This window comes from Bombina bombina, chromosome 6 (genome assembly GCF_027579735.1).
Source record: "Bombina bombina isolate aBomBom1 chromosome 6, aBomBom1.pri, whole genome shotgun sequence".
Lineage (NCBI taxonomy): Eukaryota > Metazoa > Chordata > Amphibia > Anura > Bombinatoridae > Bombina > Bombina bombina.
Window position 1 is genome coordinate 866,717,517 of NC_069504.1, and position 14,293 is coordinate 866,731,809.

The 14,293-nt window shown below is 35.9% G+C and overlaps 1 protein-coding gene across 1 annotated transcript in view; it reads left to right on the forward strand.

Annotated features, from left to right (window-relative positions):
* Nucleotides 1–11,166, forward strand: part of LOC128664720 (olfactory receptor 1361-like) — a 91,028-nt gene extending 79,862 nt beyond the window's left edge. Inside the window, exon 4 of the mRNA XM_053719528.1 lies at nt 11,061–11,166. Within this exon, the coding sequence (XP_053575503.1) occupies nt 11,061–11,166 (106 nt within the window). The remainder of the gene's footprint in view (nt 1–11,060) is intronic.
* The last annotated feature ends 3,127 nt before the right edge of the window (nt 11,167–14,293 follow it).

The following is a 14,293-nucleotide window of genomic DNA, read 5'->3' on the forward strand; positions in this document are numbered from 1 at the left end:
CTGTTCGAAATTACCCATATTACCAACATAAGATTGTTTAAATTTTGGATATATATAGGGCCGTACCTTTTACAGCCTCTTTACTGATTAATCATCTCTTTTTCATAAAACGTGAGGATAAGAGTAAGGGTGCATGAATTAGAACATATTTGAGGAAAGAGAGGACAAGTTACAGAGATACAATTAAAGGGATTATCCTTCAGCAATATAAGATCCACAGATATTATTAAACTCCCTCTGTGTTGAATTCAAAGAGTAAATACGAGCTACTGCTGATTTACCCATTTCCATTAACACTATGCCTTTGTAAAAAAGGATTTTAGTTTGAATCTTGAATTTGCAATACGATTACAAGAGCAATGTCCATTTGTATTTAGCTAAGTTGTGCTTCACATATATATATATATATATACTCATCCTTGAAAATTTACTGTCTTTTGTTACTACTCTGTAAATATAACTCGTGTTACCATGACATTTAATTGTATACAGCTGGAGCAGTTGATAATGGATGACACGGGGCTATTTAAGCCCGGTGTTCACCCACATTAATATGTCTATGAGTAAGGCTGACATCAAGCCGAAACGCGTAAGACAGTACTGCTCCAGCTGATCTTATGAAATATATCTTTTTAAAGGAGAATCTATCTACTTATCCTGTTGATGAAAATTTGTTCCTAATAAAGCTGCAAGAGTTTTACTACATATATGCCTTGAGACTCAGCCGGTTCATTTGTATAAAACATGCTACAAGCCCCCCAACATTAGTGACCTGGAGGAAACAACTATTTATGCAAATAGGTAAGGCTGCTAATAACAGTGCTGTAATTATGGAAGATTTTAACTACCCTGATATAAACTGGGCCAACGAAACTAGTAATTCAGTGCAGGGGGAAAGATTTTTAAATGTTTTCAGGGATAACTTCTTGTTGCAATTAATAGAGGAACCAACTAGGAGTAAAGCTATATTGGATTTAGTGCTACCAAACAATACAGATATAATATCAAACATAGAAGTCAAAGAACATTTAGGTAGCAGTGATCATAACATGGTCACATTTGAAATCTCTTTTCATAAGCAGTATCGTAAAGGTTTAACTAAGAATTTTAATTTCAAGAAAGCAAAATACAATGATTTAAGGAAATCATTAAATAACAAATTGGGACAAAAGTATTCGCTAATAAAAATAGAGGATACATTTAAAACTTTGTTAAATATACATATCAACAAATACCATATGGTTATAAAAATAAAAAATCCAAGCCAATGTGGCTAAATAAAAATGTGTTAAGAGAAATTAGGAAACAAACATAGGGCATTTAAATTATTCAAAGAAAATAGTAAAGACTCAACATACAATATTTATAAGGAATTTAACAATGCATGCAAAAAAAAAAACAACTATTAAATTAGCCCAAATTGAAAATTAAAAAATTAATTGCAAAGGATTCTAAGTCTAACCCTAAAAGGTTCTTTAAGTACATAAATCTGAGGACAATATAGGTACATTAAAATGCGTGGAGGGTAGCATGATTAATAGTGACAGGGAGAAGGCTGAGGTACTAAACTAGTTCTTTTCTTCAGTATACACAAGAGAGGAACCAATGGAGGATACTTTGGAACAAACTAGAACATGCCAGCACATACCATTAACTGGGGGTATGTATAGGAGGATATCAGGAAAAAACTGGATAATATTAAAGCAAATAAAACTCCACGGATTAACAAGTTTAATATCACATATAATAACAGCAGGTAATAACAGGTTAAAAAAGTATAAAAGTATATGGATCCATGATACTTAATAAAAACAATTGCAGTAAAAGTAATCTAACAATGGCAGTAATAAAAATGATACTGTTACAACAATGATAATGCTAAAAAGGCAAAAGTAAAAACAATGGAACAATACAAATAAAATAAGTGGTGGTATGCAATATCGAGTGAGAATCAATGAAATAAGCAGTGAAAAATATATATAAACATGTAAAAATAAACCAAGGATAAATATGTCTAAATATATTGGAAGTCCTGTGAAAAATCAGTGAAAAAGATGGTTGTGAAACCGGTGAAAAATGATAATACCAATATAAAAGTATATATTTATCCTTGGTTTATTTTTACATGTTTATATATATTTTTCACTGCTTATTTCATTGATTCTCACTCGATATTGCATACCACCACTTATTTTATTTGTATTGTTCCATTGTTTTTACTTTTGCCTTTTTAGCATTATCATTGTTGTAACAGTATCATTTTTATTACTGCCATTGTTAGATTACTTTTACTGCGATTGTTTTTATTAAGTATCATGGATCCATATACTTTTATACTTTTTAAACCTGTGATTACCTGCTGTTATTATATGTGATATTAAACTTGTTAATCTGTGTAATATTGTGCAACTGTAGGATCCTCTTATTGTACAATACCAGCATTTATAGTCTACACCCTTCACTTAGACCTAGCCTTTTATTAGGCTCTCCTAACACATCCCATCTTTCTGTCCTTATTCTTGGGTATCTAGAGACCCAATTGTTATAGGAGCTTTGGTCTTAGAAGTTAGCGCCGTCAGATAGATTACATTTTAGCAAATAAAACTCCACGCCCAGATGGAATTCAACCAAGGGTGTTAAGGGAATTTAGCACTGTTATAGACAAACCTCTACTTTGAATTTTCAAGGCTCATTATCCTCAGGCATGGTCCCCCAGAATTGGCATAAAGCTGATGTGGTGCCACTCTTCAAAAAGGAAAGCAGGGATGATCCAGGAAGCTATAGACCAGTTAGTCTGACATCAATAGTGGGGAAGATATTTGAAGGGATTATAAGGGATTATATTTATGAGCATATTCGTTTAAACAAGATTATGAGTTCAAATCAGCACAGTTTTATGAGAAATAGATCATGTCAAACTAATCTAATTAGATTCTATGAGGAAGTAAGAAAAAACATAATTTATGTAAGAACTTACCTGATAAATTAATTTCTTTCATATTGGCAAGAGTCAATGAACTAGTGACGTATGGGATATACAATCCTACCAGGAGGGGCAAAGTTTCCCAAACCTCAAAATGCCTATAAAATACACCCCCACCACACTCACAATTCAGTTTAACAAATAGCCAAGTAGTGGGGTGATAAAGAAAGGAGTAAAAAGCATCAACAAAGTAATTTGGAATGATTGTGCTTTATACAAAAAAATCATAACCACCATAAAAAGGATGGGCCTCATGGACTCTTGCCAATATGAAAGAAATGAATTTATCAGGTAAGTTCTTACATAAATTATGTTTTCTTTCATGTAATTGGCAAGAGTCCATGAGCTAGTGATGTATGGGATATGAAATACCCAAGATGTGGAACTCCACGCAAGAGTCACTAGAGAGGGAGGGATAAAAAAAAAAACAGCCAAATGCTGAAAAAAAATCCACAACCCAAAATATAAGTTATCCTCATGAAGAAAAGAAAAACTTAAAAGATCAGCAGAAGAATCATACTGAAACAGCTGCCTGAAGATCTTTTCTACCAAAAACTGCTTCAGAAGAAGCAAATACATCAAAACGGTAGAATTTAGTAAATGTATGCAAAGAGGACCAAGTTGCTGCTTTGCAAATCTGATCAACTGAAGCTTCATTCTTAAAAGCCCACAAAGTGTAGACTGATCTAGTAGAATGAGCTGTAATTCTCTGAGGCGGGGCTTGACCCGAATCCAAATAAGCTTGAAGAATCAAAAGCTTTAACCAAGAGGCCAAGGAAATAGAGGCTTTCTGACCTTTCCTAGGACCAGAAAATATAACAAATAGACTAGAAGTCTTTCTGAAATCTTTAGTAGCTTCAACATAATATTTCAAAGCTCTTACCACATCCAAAGAATGTAAGGATCTTTCCAAAGGATTCTTAGGATTAGGACACAAAGAAGGAACAACAATTTCTCTACTAATGTTGTTAGAATTCACAACCTTAGGTAATTCAAATGAAGTCCGCAAAACCGCCTTATCCTGATGAAAAATCAGAAAAGGAGATTCACAAGAGCAGATAGCTCAGACACTCTTCAAGCAGAAGAGATGGCCAAAAGGAACAATACTTTCCAAGAAAGTAGTTTAATGTCCAAAGAATGCATAGGCTCAAACGGAGGAGCCTATAATGCCTTCAAAACCAAATTAAGACTCCAAAGAGGAGAAATTGATTTAATGATGGGCTTAATACGAACTAAAGCCTGTACAAAACAGTGAATATCAGGAAGTTTAGCAAATTTTCTGTGAAATAAAACTGAAAGAGCAGAGATTTGTCCCTTTAAGGAACTTGCAGACAAACCCCTATCCAAACCATCCTGGAGAAACTGTAAAATTCTAGGAATTTTAAAAGAATGCCAAGAGAATTTATAAGAAGAACACCATGAAATGTAAATCTTCCAAACTCGATAATAAATCTTCCTAGAGACAGATTTGCGAGCTTGTAACATAGTATTAATTACAGAGTCAGAGAAACCTCTATGACTTAATACTAAGCGTTCAATTTCCATACCTTCAAATTTAATGATTTGAGATCCTGATGGAAAAACGGACCTTGAGACAGTAGGTCCGGCCTTAACAGAAGTGGCCAAGGTTGGCAACTAGACATCCAAACAAGATCCGTATACCAAAACCTGTGGGGCCATGTTGGAGCCACCAGCAACACAAACAATTGTTCCATGATGATCTTGGAGATCACTCTCGGAAGAAGAACTAATGGCAGGAAGATATAAGCAGGTTTTCATAACACCAAGGAAGTGTCAGCGCATCCACTGCTTCCGCCTGAGAATCCCTGGACCTGGACAGGTATCTGGGAAGTTTCTTGTTTAGATGAGAGGCCAGATCAGATCTATTTCTGGAAGACCCCACATCTGAACAATCTGAGAAAACACATCCGGATGGAGAGACCACTCCCCTGGATGTAAAGTCTGACGGCTGAGATAATCCGCCTCCCAATTGTCTACACCTGGGATATGAACTGCAGAAATTAGACAAGAGCTGGATTCCGCCAAAACAAGTATCCAAGATACTTCTTTCAAAGCTAGGGGACTGTGAGTCCCACCCTGATGATTGACATATGCCACCATTGTGATATTGTCTGTCAGAAACTAAACACTGGTGATTTAACCACCACTTCAGAGACTGTTGAATATTGGGATTTAAGGATATTAATCGTGATATCTTTGTATAATCCCGGTACCATTGATTCAGCATGCAAAGCTGGAGAGGTCTCATGTGAAAACGAGCAAAAGGAATCGCGTCCGATGCTGCAGTCATGTGGCCTAAAACTTCCATGCACATAGCCACTGAAGGGGATGACAAACTGAAGGCGCCGACATGCTGCAACCAATTTAAAACGTCTCTTGTCTGTTAGAGACAGAGTCATGGACACTGAATCTATCTGGAAACCTAAAAAGGTGACCCTTGTCTGAGGAATCAAAAAACTTTTTGGTAAATTGATCCTCCAACCATGTTTTCGAAGAAACAACACTAGTTGATTCGTGTGAGATTCTGCAGAACGTAAAGACTGAACTAGTACCAAGATATCGTCCAAATAAGGAAACTCCGCAATACCCTGTTCTCTGATTACAGAGAGTAGGGCACCCAGAAACTTTGAAAAGATTCTTGGAGCTGTTGCTAAGCCAAATGGAACAGCAACAAATTGGTAATGCTTGTCTAGAAAAGAGAATCTCAGGAACTGATAATGTTCTAGATGAATCGGAAAATGAAGGTATGCATCCTGCAAGTCTATTGTAGACATATAATGTCCTTGCTGAACAAAAGGCAGAATAGTCCTTAAAGTCACCATCTTGAAAGTTGGTACTCTTACATAACGATTCAAAATTTTCAGATCCAGAACTGGTCTGAATGAATTTTCTTTCTTTGGGACAATGAATAGATTTGAATAAAAACCCCAGGCCTTGTTCCTGAAAAGGAACCGGCATGATTACCCCTGAAACCTCCAGATCTGAAACACACTTCAGGAAAGCCTGAGCGTTTACTGGATTTACTCGGATGCGTGAGAAAAAATTTCCTCACAGGAGGTCTTACTCTGAATCCAATTTGGTACCCCTGAGAGACAATGCTCTGAATTCATTGATTTTGGACAGAATTTATCCTAACATCCTTGAAAAACCTTAATCTGCCCCTACCAGCTGAGCTGGAATGAGGGCCGCACCTTCATGCGGACTTAGGGGCTGACTTTGGTTTCTTAAAAGGCTTGGATTTATTCCAATTTGAGGAAGGCTTCCAATTGGAAACAGATTCCTTGGGGGAAGGATTAGGTTTTTGTTCCTTATTTTGACGAAAGGAACGAAAACGATTAGAAGCCTTAGATTTACCCTTAGGTTTTTTTATCCTGAGGCAAAAAAACTCCTTTCCCCCCAGTAACAGTTGGAATAATAGAATCCAACTGAGAACCAAATAAATTATTACCTTGGAAAGAAAGAGATAGCAATCTAGTCTTAGATGTCATATCAGCATTCCAAGATTTAAGCCACAAGGCTATTCTAGCTAAAATAGCTAAAGACATGGATCTAACATCAATTTTGATAATATAAAAAATGGCATCACAAATAAAATGATTAGCATGTTGCAGTAAGCGAACAATGCTTGATATGTCAAAATCCAATTTTTTTTTTTTTTAATTTTTGTTTTTTATTAAGGCAAAATAATAAGAAGATACAATCTTAAACAATAATATCATCAAATCATCAATACATGAAAATACAGACAAAAGGAAGGGAAAAAAGAAAAAAGAAAAAATGAAACAGAAAATTGGCAAGCATTGATACTTCATCATCCAATACAAAGATATGCCAAAACATTATAATCTTTTTGTCTGAATTAATAAAATGCTAAATAGTAATGAAAGCCTCTTATTTTCTATTTATCAATTTTCCTTATCCATCTTATTCCTTCAGTTTGGATAAGAAAAAAAAAAAATGGGTGCGGGGAAAAGGGGGAGAGAGGGGAAAGGAGAAAAAAAAAAAAAAGGGGGGGGAGAAAGGGAGGAGAAGGGAAGAGGGGAAGAACTTGGAGGTAAATGTAAATTGAACAAATATGGATATTGAAAGAATATATAAAATCTAACTATTACCATAGACCCAGTAGGACTATCTCTGTGTATCTAAAAGGGTATATTAATTGATTTATTTCTTCTGGAGAAAATATTTTTATAAAGACCGACCATTTTTTAAAAAATGAGATCACTTCCCTTTCCGAAGTTAAGGATACATCCATTTGTTCAATAATACATTGTTTTTTCATATAATTTTTAATTTCTTGAATACTAGGTACTGAGGGGTCCCTCCATTTTCTAAAAATTAAATTTCTCGTTGCCAGAATTGCCCCATTTCTAATTTTTTTTATCTAAATTTGTTGAGGTTTCTATAAGAAATACTACTTCAGCCAATGAAAGAGAGAGATTAGAGAGCTTTAGTACATTAACCAAAATTCTACTTTTTTCCATAATTGCCTAATCCTCGGACAAGACCATATCATATGGACTATATCCGCAGCCGGGAAAGAACATTTGGGGCATATATTAAATTCATAGTTATGCCATTTAAACCCTTTAAGTGGGGTGTAGTATGTTCTGTACAGTAGCTTAATATGTGATTCCCTCCAACTTGCAGATAATGTAGTCTGGGCTACAATGGTTATAGACTTTTCCACCTGTTCTACTTCAATATCTAGATCTGGTACTAATAAATTCCACTTTTGTGTTATCTGTTGAAGATTAAGTTCTCCCTCTTGACTTATCAGTAGGTTATACCAGCATGATATAGAAGATAGTTCATTTTTGGCCAGGATAGGCCAATTGTCTAATTTCCCCCACGACCATGACCATCCGAACTTCTCTATGAGTGAAAATAAATAGTGTCTGGCCTGAAGATATGCAAAGAAGTCTTTGTTATTTAAATCAAATTCCTGTTTCAACTTTTCAAAAGTTTTAATCGATGCAGTACCTTGTTCTATGAGTTGAGACATAAAGAGAATACCTTTTTTCTGCCAAGTTTGAAAAACTTGTGCTTGAGTACCTTCCTGGAATTCTGGATTGCCACAAAGACCTTGATATTTTGGAATATTTAAGTCTATATCTAATTTACGCCCTAGCTTTTTCCATGCTTGTATGACCTTATATATTGATTGAAGACCTCTCACCTTTTTTGGAATTAACTGAGTCGGACAGTGAATTAAGGCTGAAGGATTATAGGGAAACGCAATACTTCTCTCTAAGCTATTATTAGTAAAGTAGTCCTTACTCAGAATCCAATCTATTGCGATACACGAAAGAAAAACCAGGTTATATTTACTAAGATCCGGGAGCGCCATACCGCCATATTTTTTGGGAAGATAAAGTTTATTTAAGGAGATTCGCGGTCTTTTACAATTCCAAATGAAGTATCGCAGTGCCCTATTTAAACTTTTCCAGTCTCTGACTTTCAATATTACTGGTATATTTTGAAGAGGATAAAGAATTTTAGGAAGTAAAACCATCTTAAACAGAGCTATTTGTCCTGATAGAGATATTGGGAGATTTTGCCAGCCTACCATATATTCTTTGATTCTAGCCAAGATAGGAGAAATATTAAGGTTATACCACTCTTGTGGGTTCATTGAAATATAGATCCCTAGATATTTAAGATGAGTCAAAACTACTTTGAAGGGTATCGTATCAATTGAAGTCTCATTTTTCCTGACCCACATTAACTCTGACTTAGAAATATTGAGCTTATAGCCTGTAAAGGATCCAAATGACTCTGTTATTGAGATCAGTCTTGGAATATTAACTGCTGTATTGGACATATTTATTAACACGTCGTCTGCATATAAAGCAATTTTTGGTATCCCTTGTATCCTCTGTCTAACTTTAATGGCTAATGATTCAATCGCTAAGTCAAATAGAAGTGGTGACAGAAGACACCCCTGTCTTGTACCCCTTTGAAGGTTAATTAGATTAGATTCTAGTTTATTAATCAGTCTAGTTGTAGACTTATTACAAAGATTTTTAATAAAAAAAGGAAAATTATCTTTGAAACCAAATCGTAACAGAGAGTTAATAATATGCTGATGGTAGACCGAATCGAACGCTTTTTCTGCGTCTAATGCGATAATTGCTATATCAGTTTGATCTTGAGTTGGAGCTTCCTGACGGTTATGAAAATGATCAAGGACTAGAAATAATTCTCTAACCTTGGCTGCTAGATTTCGCCTAGTGAGAAAACCCGCCTGATCTTTGTGTATAAGATCCCCTAAGACTTTTTGAAGTCTTTTAGCTAAGTAATGCGATAGGTCTATATGACTCTTTTTTCAGGGGATCTTTCCCTGGTTTCAAGATTAATGCTGTGATAGATGCTGCAAAAGATAAAGGAATAGGTTTGTTATTTGTAAAGAAATGATTGAAAATGTTCCTTAAATGGGGGGTTATGATTGGAGCGAGAATCTTGTAAAACTCAATAGGAAGAGAGTCTGGACCAGGTGCTTTATCCAGGCGAGCTTCTCTAATGGCCATAGTGATTTCTTGCTCAGAGATAGGGGCGTTAATTTTACTCAGTGCTTCTTCATTTAGAATTGGATGATCAAGTCCTTCCCAGAAAAGTTCTGAAGCTTCTTCGTCTGATTCTTTGTACGAATAGAGATCTCTATAGTAGGTATAAAAAACATCGATAATCTCTTTTGGATTTTGGAGTAGAGTTCCTTGTTCTGAGAGTAAATCAATAGAAGAACTTCCTTGAACATTTTTAACTAGGTTTGCTAACAATTTACCTGCCTTGTTTCCATGCCTATAAAACTTGGCTCTTGTTTTATAGTCTTCTTGGGTTGTAACATGCAGTAGGAAATTATCTCTCTCTCTCTTAGCCAAGGCGTACTTCCTCCAATTTATTGATGTTGGTTGAGATAGATATTTGCTATAACTATTAGCAAGTGCTCTCAGGACTTCGTTTTCCCGCAGAGCCGTTCTCCGTTTAAAATCAGACATATATGTAATGATTTCCCCCCTCATTACAGCCTTACCAGCTCCCCATAACGTATTTGGATCGTTGACAGTATCAGCATTTATGGTAAAGAATTCAATCATTCTAGTTGTCAACCATTCTCTGAATTTTGCGTTTTTCATTAAAAATTTAGGGAAGATTCGCCGTGTAGTAGATTTTTTTTTCGTTTAATGGTATTTTTAGTATTATTGGTGCGTGGTCTGAGATAGTTACTTGCGATATTTTTGATGTAGTACCCATTCTTAATAAATTCTCACTAATTAGAAATAGGTCAATTCTGGAAAAAGATCTTACACTCTTAGCTTTGCAAGTGAACTCCTTTTGATCCGGGTTCTGAGTTCTCCAAATATCTTTAAGGGCTAGATTTCTAAATAGGCTTTTAAACATCTTGCCTTCAAGCTTATCTCTTTTAGCCATTCCTTTAGTAGGTTTTTGCCTGAGCCAATCATTCTAGTTGTCAACCATTCTCTAAATTTTGCGTTTTTCATTAAAAATTTAGGGAAGATTCGCCGTGTAGTAGATTTTTTTTCGTTTAATGGTATTTTTAGTATTATTGGTGCGTGGTCTGAGATAGTTACTTGCGATATTTTTGATGTAGTACCCATTCTTAATAAATTCTCACTAATTAGAAATAGGTCAATTCTGGAAAAAGATCTTACACTCTTAGCTTTGCAAGTGAACTCCCTTTGATCCGGGTTCTGAGTTCTCCAAATATCTTTAAGGGCTAGATTTCTAAATAGGCTTTTAAACATCTTGCCTTCAAGCTTATCTCTTTTAGCCATTCCTTTAGTAGGTTTTTGCCTGAGCCTGTCTATCTGGGCCTTTGGGGTCATATTAAAATCTCCTGCTACAACTATGTAGCCTTCACCTATTTGCAAAATTTTAGTTTGAAGAAATTCCCAAAAACTTCTTACGAAGTTATTAGGGGCGTATAAGTTACATAGCGTAAAGATGGAGCCAGCCACTCTAACTTTTAAGATCAAGATTCTGCTTTCAGGATCTATGTATTTTGATAAGATTTCATATGGTTTTTTTTTCATAGCAGAATGGCTACGCCCCTCTTCCTGCCTACACTTGGCGTAAAAACCACTTCACCTACCCAGGAAGATTTTAACTTTAGGGATTCTTCTGCATTTAAGTGTGTCTAATGAATAAACGCAATATCTGAATTAAGTTTCCTCAATTGAGAAATTATCATCTTTCGTTTCATTGGAGTTGAAACTCCCCCAACATTCCAAGAGGAAAAAGTCAATTTTTTTATATTAGACATTCTTTAACCTTTTTCTTTCTTCTTCTTCTTCTTCTCCTCTGGGGGGGGGGGGGGGGGGGGGGAGGAAACCCCCCCCCCACCCTCCTCTCCCCCAGCACCCTTGCCGTTGTTTATTCAGTTTTAACGACTGAAGGATATTAATGAAAAAAGTGAGAAACACCAGATGCAGATAGTAGTTGTAACATACCAGATTCATCAGACCTTTCAATCTTAATTAAACGATTAAATAAAATGACTCCAGTTACTTAATGAATTTTTCTGCATAGAACTTTTCTGCCTCTATAGCAGTATCAAAAAAGTATACCTGACCCTGAAACTCTACTTTCAGCCTTGCTGGATAAATAACTGTTGCAGTGAGGCCCTCTTTAATCATCCTACCACAGATTGGTGAGAGCTCCCTTCTTCTCAAGGAGGTTTCGTAAGCAAAGTCTTGGAATATTAGAATTTTATTTCCTTCCAGTAAAATAGGGGCATTTTTGCGGGAGGTTTGCATAACTCTAACCTTATCCTGGAAGTTTAAATATTTCACGATTATAGGTCTAGATCTTGTTCTATCTTCATTTGGTAAGGGAAGTCTCCCCAATCTGTGAGCTCGCTCAACCATTAAGGGTAATGCTTCTTGGGGAATCTTTAAAAGTTGAGGTAAAGTTTCAGCTGCAAACTGCACTAGATCTGTATTCTGGAAAGTTTCTGGGACCCCAATTATTCTAATATTATTTCTTCTTGACCAATTTTCTAGGTCTTCGATCTTATTCTGTAGCATCTTCAAAGTCAAAGAGTGTGCCTGTGTGACTGAGTGATCTTCAAGGTCAGACACCCTTTGCTCTACTTCTTGAATCCTTGTTGAAAATTGTTTAACCTCCATAGATAATGTGTGCAAATCTTGTTTTATTTCAATTCTAAGGGATTCAAATTTAGGATTCAGAGCTTCTAGGATATCCTTTACTATTATATGAGAATTAATGGCTTCTTTTGATTTTACAGAAAAATCAGGTTCTGTATGCAATTCAACTGTAGTTTCAGTTGTATTTTTATTCCTCTTGTCTCTGGGTCTGGAAGCCATGGGTGGTGAAGAATTTTTGAGAAGTGTTGGTGAGTTTAAAAATGTATCCATGAGTTAGTGAACAAAAAAGAAAAAGGAATCTGTGCAAGAAAGAGAGGAAGAAAAAAAAAAAAAAAAGAAAGGAGTGAGGGGTAGTGTTTGTGTGGTAGTGGGGTAAAAAGTGCTGGTGGGAACAAAAACAAAGAAAAAAAAAAAAAAAAAAAAGGAAAAAATGAGTGAGAGAGTGTCTAATCTAAAGTGGTGTTAATACCAAGGGTTCACAGTCTCAGAAAACAAGAAATTGTCTCTTTATATATTAAGACCTGGCGTAATGGGCTCAGTGTATTAATGTGGGATCTAATCTGGAATTTCTCCCAGGTTTAACAATTATAGGATTCTAAAAATGCATTACCTGTAAATTCAATCAGGTGAACTAACCTGGTTTGACCAAAACTTAGGTCAAAGGAGTTACAAACCAGCTCTCAATTATCTGAATCCTCTGCTTAATTTATCTTGACCCCTTATCCCCTAATCTTATCTCTCAGTCTATTTTCCCCCTATAGTTCTTAGGCCTTAATTGGTAAAAAGAAAAAAAAGAAAAATAAGCGCCTAAGCCAAACCTTAATGTCAAGCTTATACCAGTTAATTAATAGCTTTACATTTAACGCCCTGTGGGGTAATTCAGACAAATGCAAAGGAATCCTCTAAGTATATTCTTATTTGTACAATTCACTGGGAATAACATAGCTAATACCCCTTAGACTTAGCAAATCTAAGTGTTTTTGTATTAAATTACAGTAGCTTAACACAAATAAGTACCTTTGTGTATAACTTGCAAATCACATTTAGCTTATCTCTTTAGATGTATTATTACATGAAATTCTATATCAAGCGACAGATTCCATCATATAAGGATTAGTAACTGTTAGTATAAATTATACATTTCCCTTCTGATAATCAGCCAGTAACAATAATATATATAATAGAACTTGTGCACTTTAGCAGAAAAAAGGTTAGTTTGAAGCAGTCTTTATCAAGGTGTTAGTAGCAAAGTCAAAGAAAAGTCAATCAGCCTTAAATAATAGGGTACTTTGTTGACGATTACTAATGCATTAGCTGTCATAGACAGATACAGGGAGCTCTTTTCACTTATGACAATTTAGGTTATATACATGCAGTTCACAAAACTTGAAATAATTAAGGTGTCCAATTATTCACCACAGTTATAAGTAGTGCTAATGCATTATCTTATATCCCCATATGTTGAGAATTATTTCCTTGTAGAGAATAGATCTTATCTGCTGCACGAAAATAAACATACACCTGAATTGTAAGTATGTGCTGTTAATATGAAGCAGTCTTTAGCGTGCTCATTTAAAGCGAAGTCAGAGAAGGATTAATGAGCATAAGAGTCAAAGCAGAAAAGTTAATAAAGCATCAGTCACAAACATTACTTTTTGCTTTAAAGTTGGTTGTATACTTGCGGTTTCTTCAGCTCGCACTAACTGTTATGGCCGGTTCACCGCAGCTTAAGAGCGTGCTGAGTCAGTGTCCTATATCCCTCCTGTCTGGAAATGAATTCTTTGTGGAGAGTGAGGCACGGGTAATTTATGCACACCCTAAAGGAGCGAAGTTAGTAGTAGCTTGCTTTAGTAAGTGGTACAGCGTAACTGGAGCAGACTTCCTTAGGACCGTAGCCCTCACCTCAGTATGGCAAGCCACCGTTTCTCCGTCATACCCGGTCGCAACTCACCTAGTCTCCGCCTCCTGCGACAGGCATCAACCTCTCGTGGCACTCCGCTGGTAGCCAGTTGCTTCGTCTCCCTACGTGCCGAGGAGGCGATCAATTCGTTCCGGTAAGGCAGGATGAATTTTCAAAGAGTATAGGTGATCCTCTGCCCCTGCCCTTTACTCCCCAGACGTGATCCTGGCCGGAAGGGGGGGGAAAGAGTACTAAGATTCC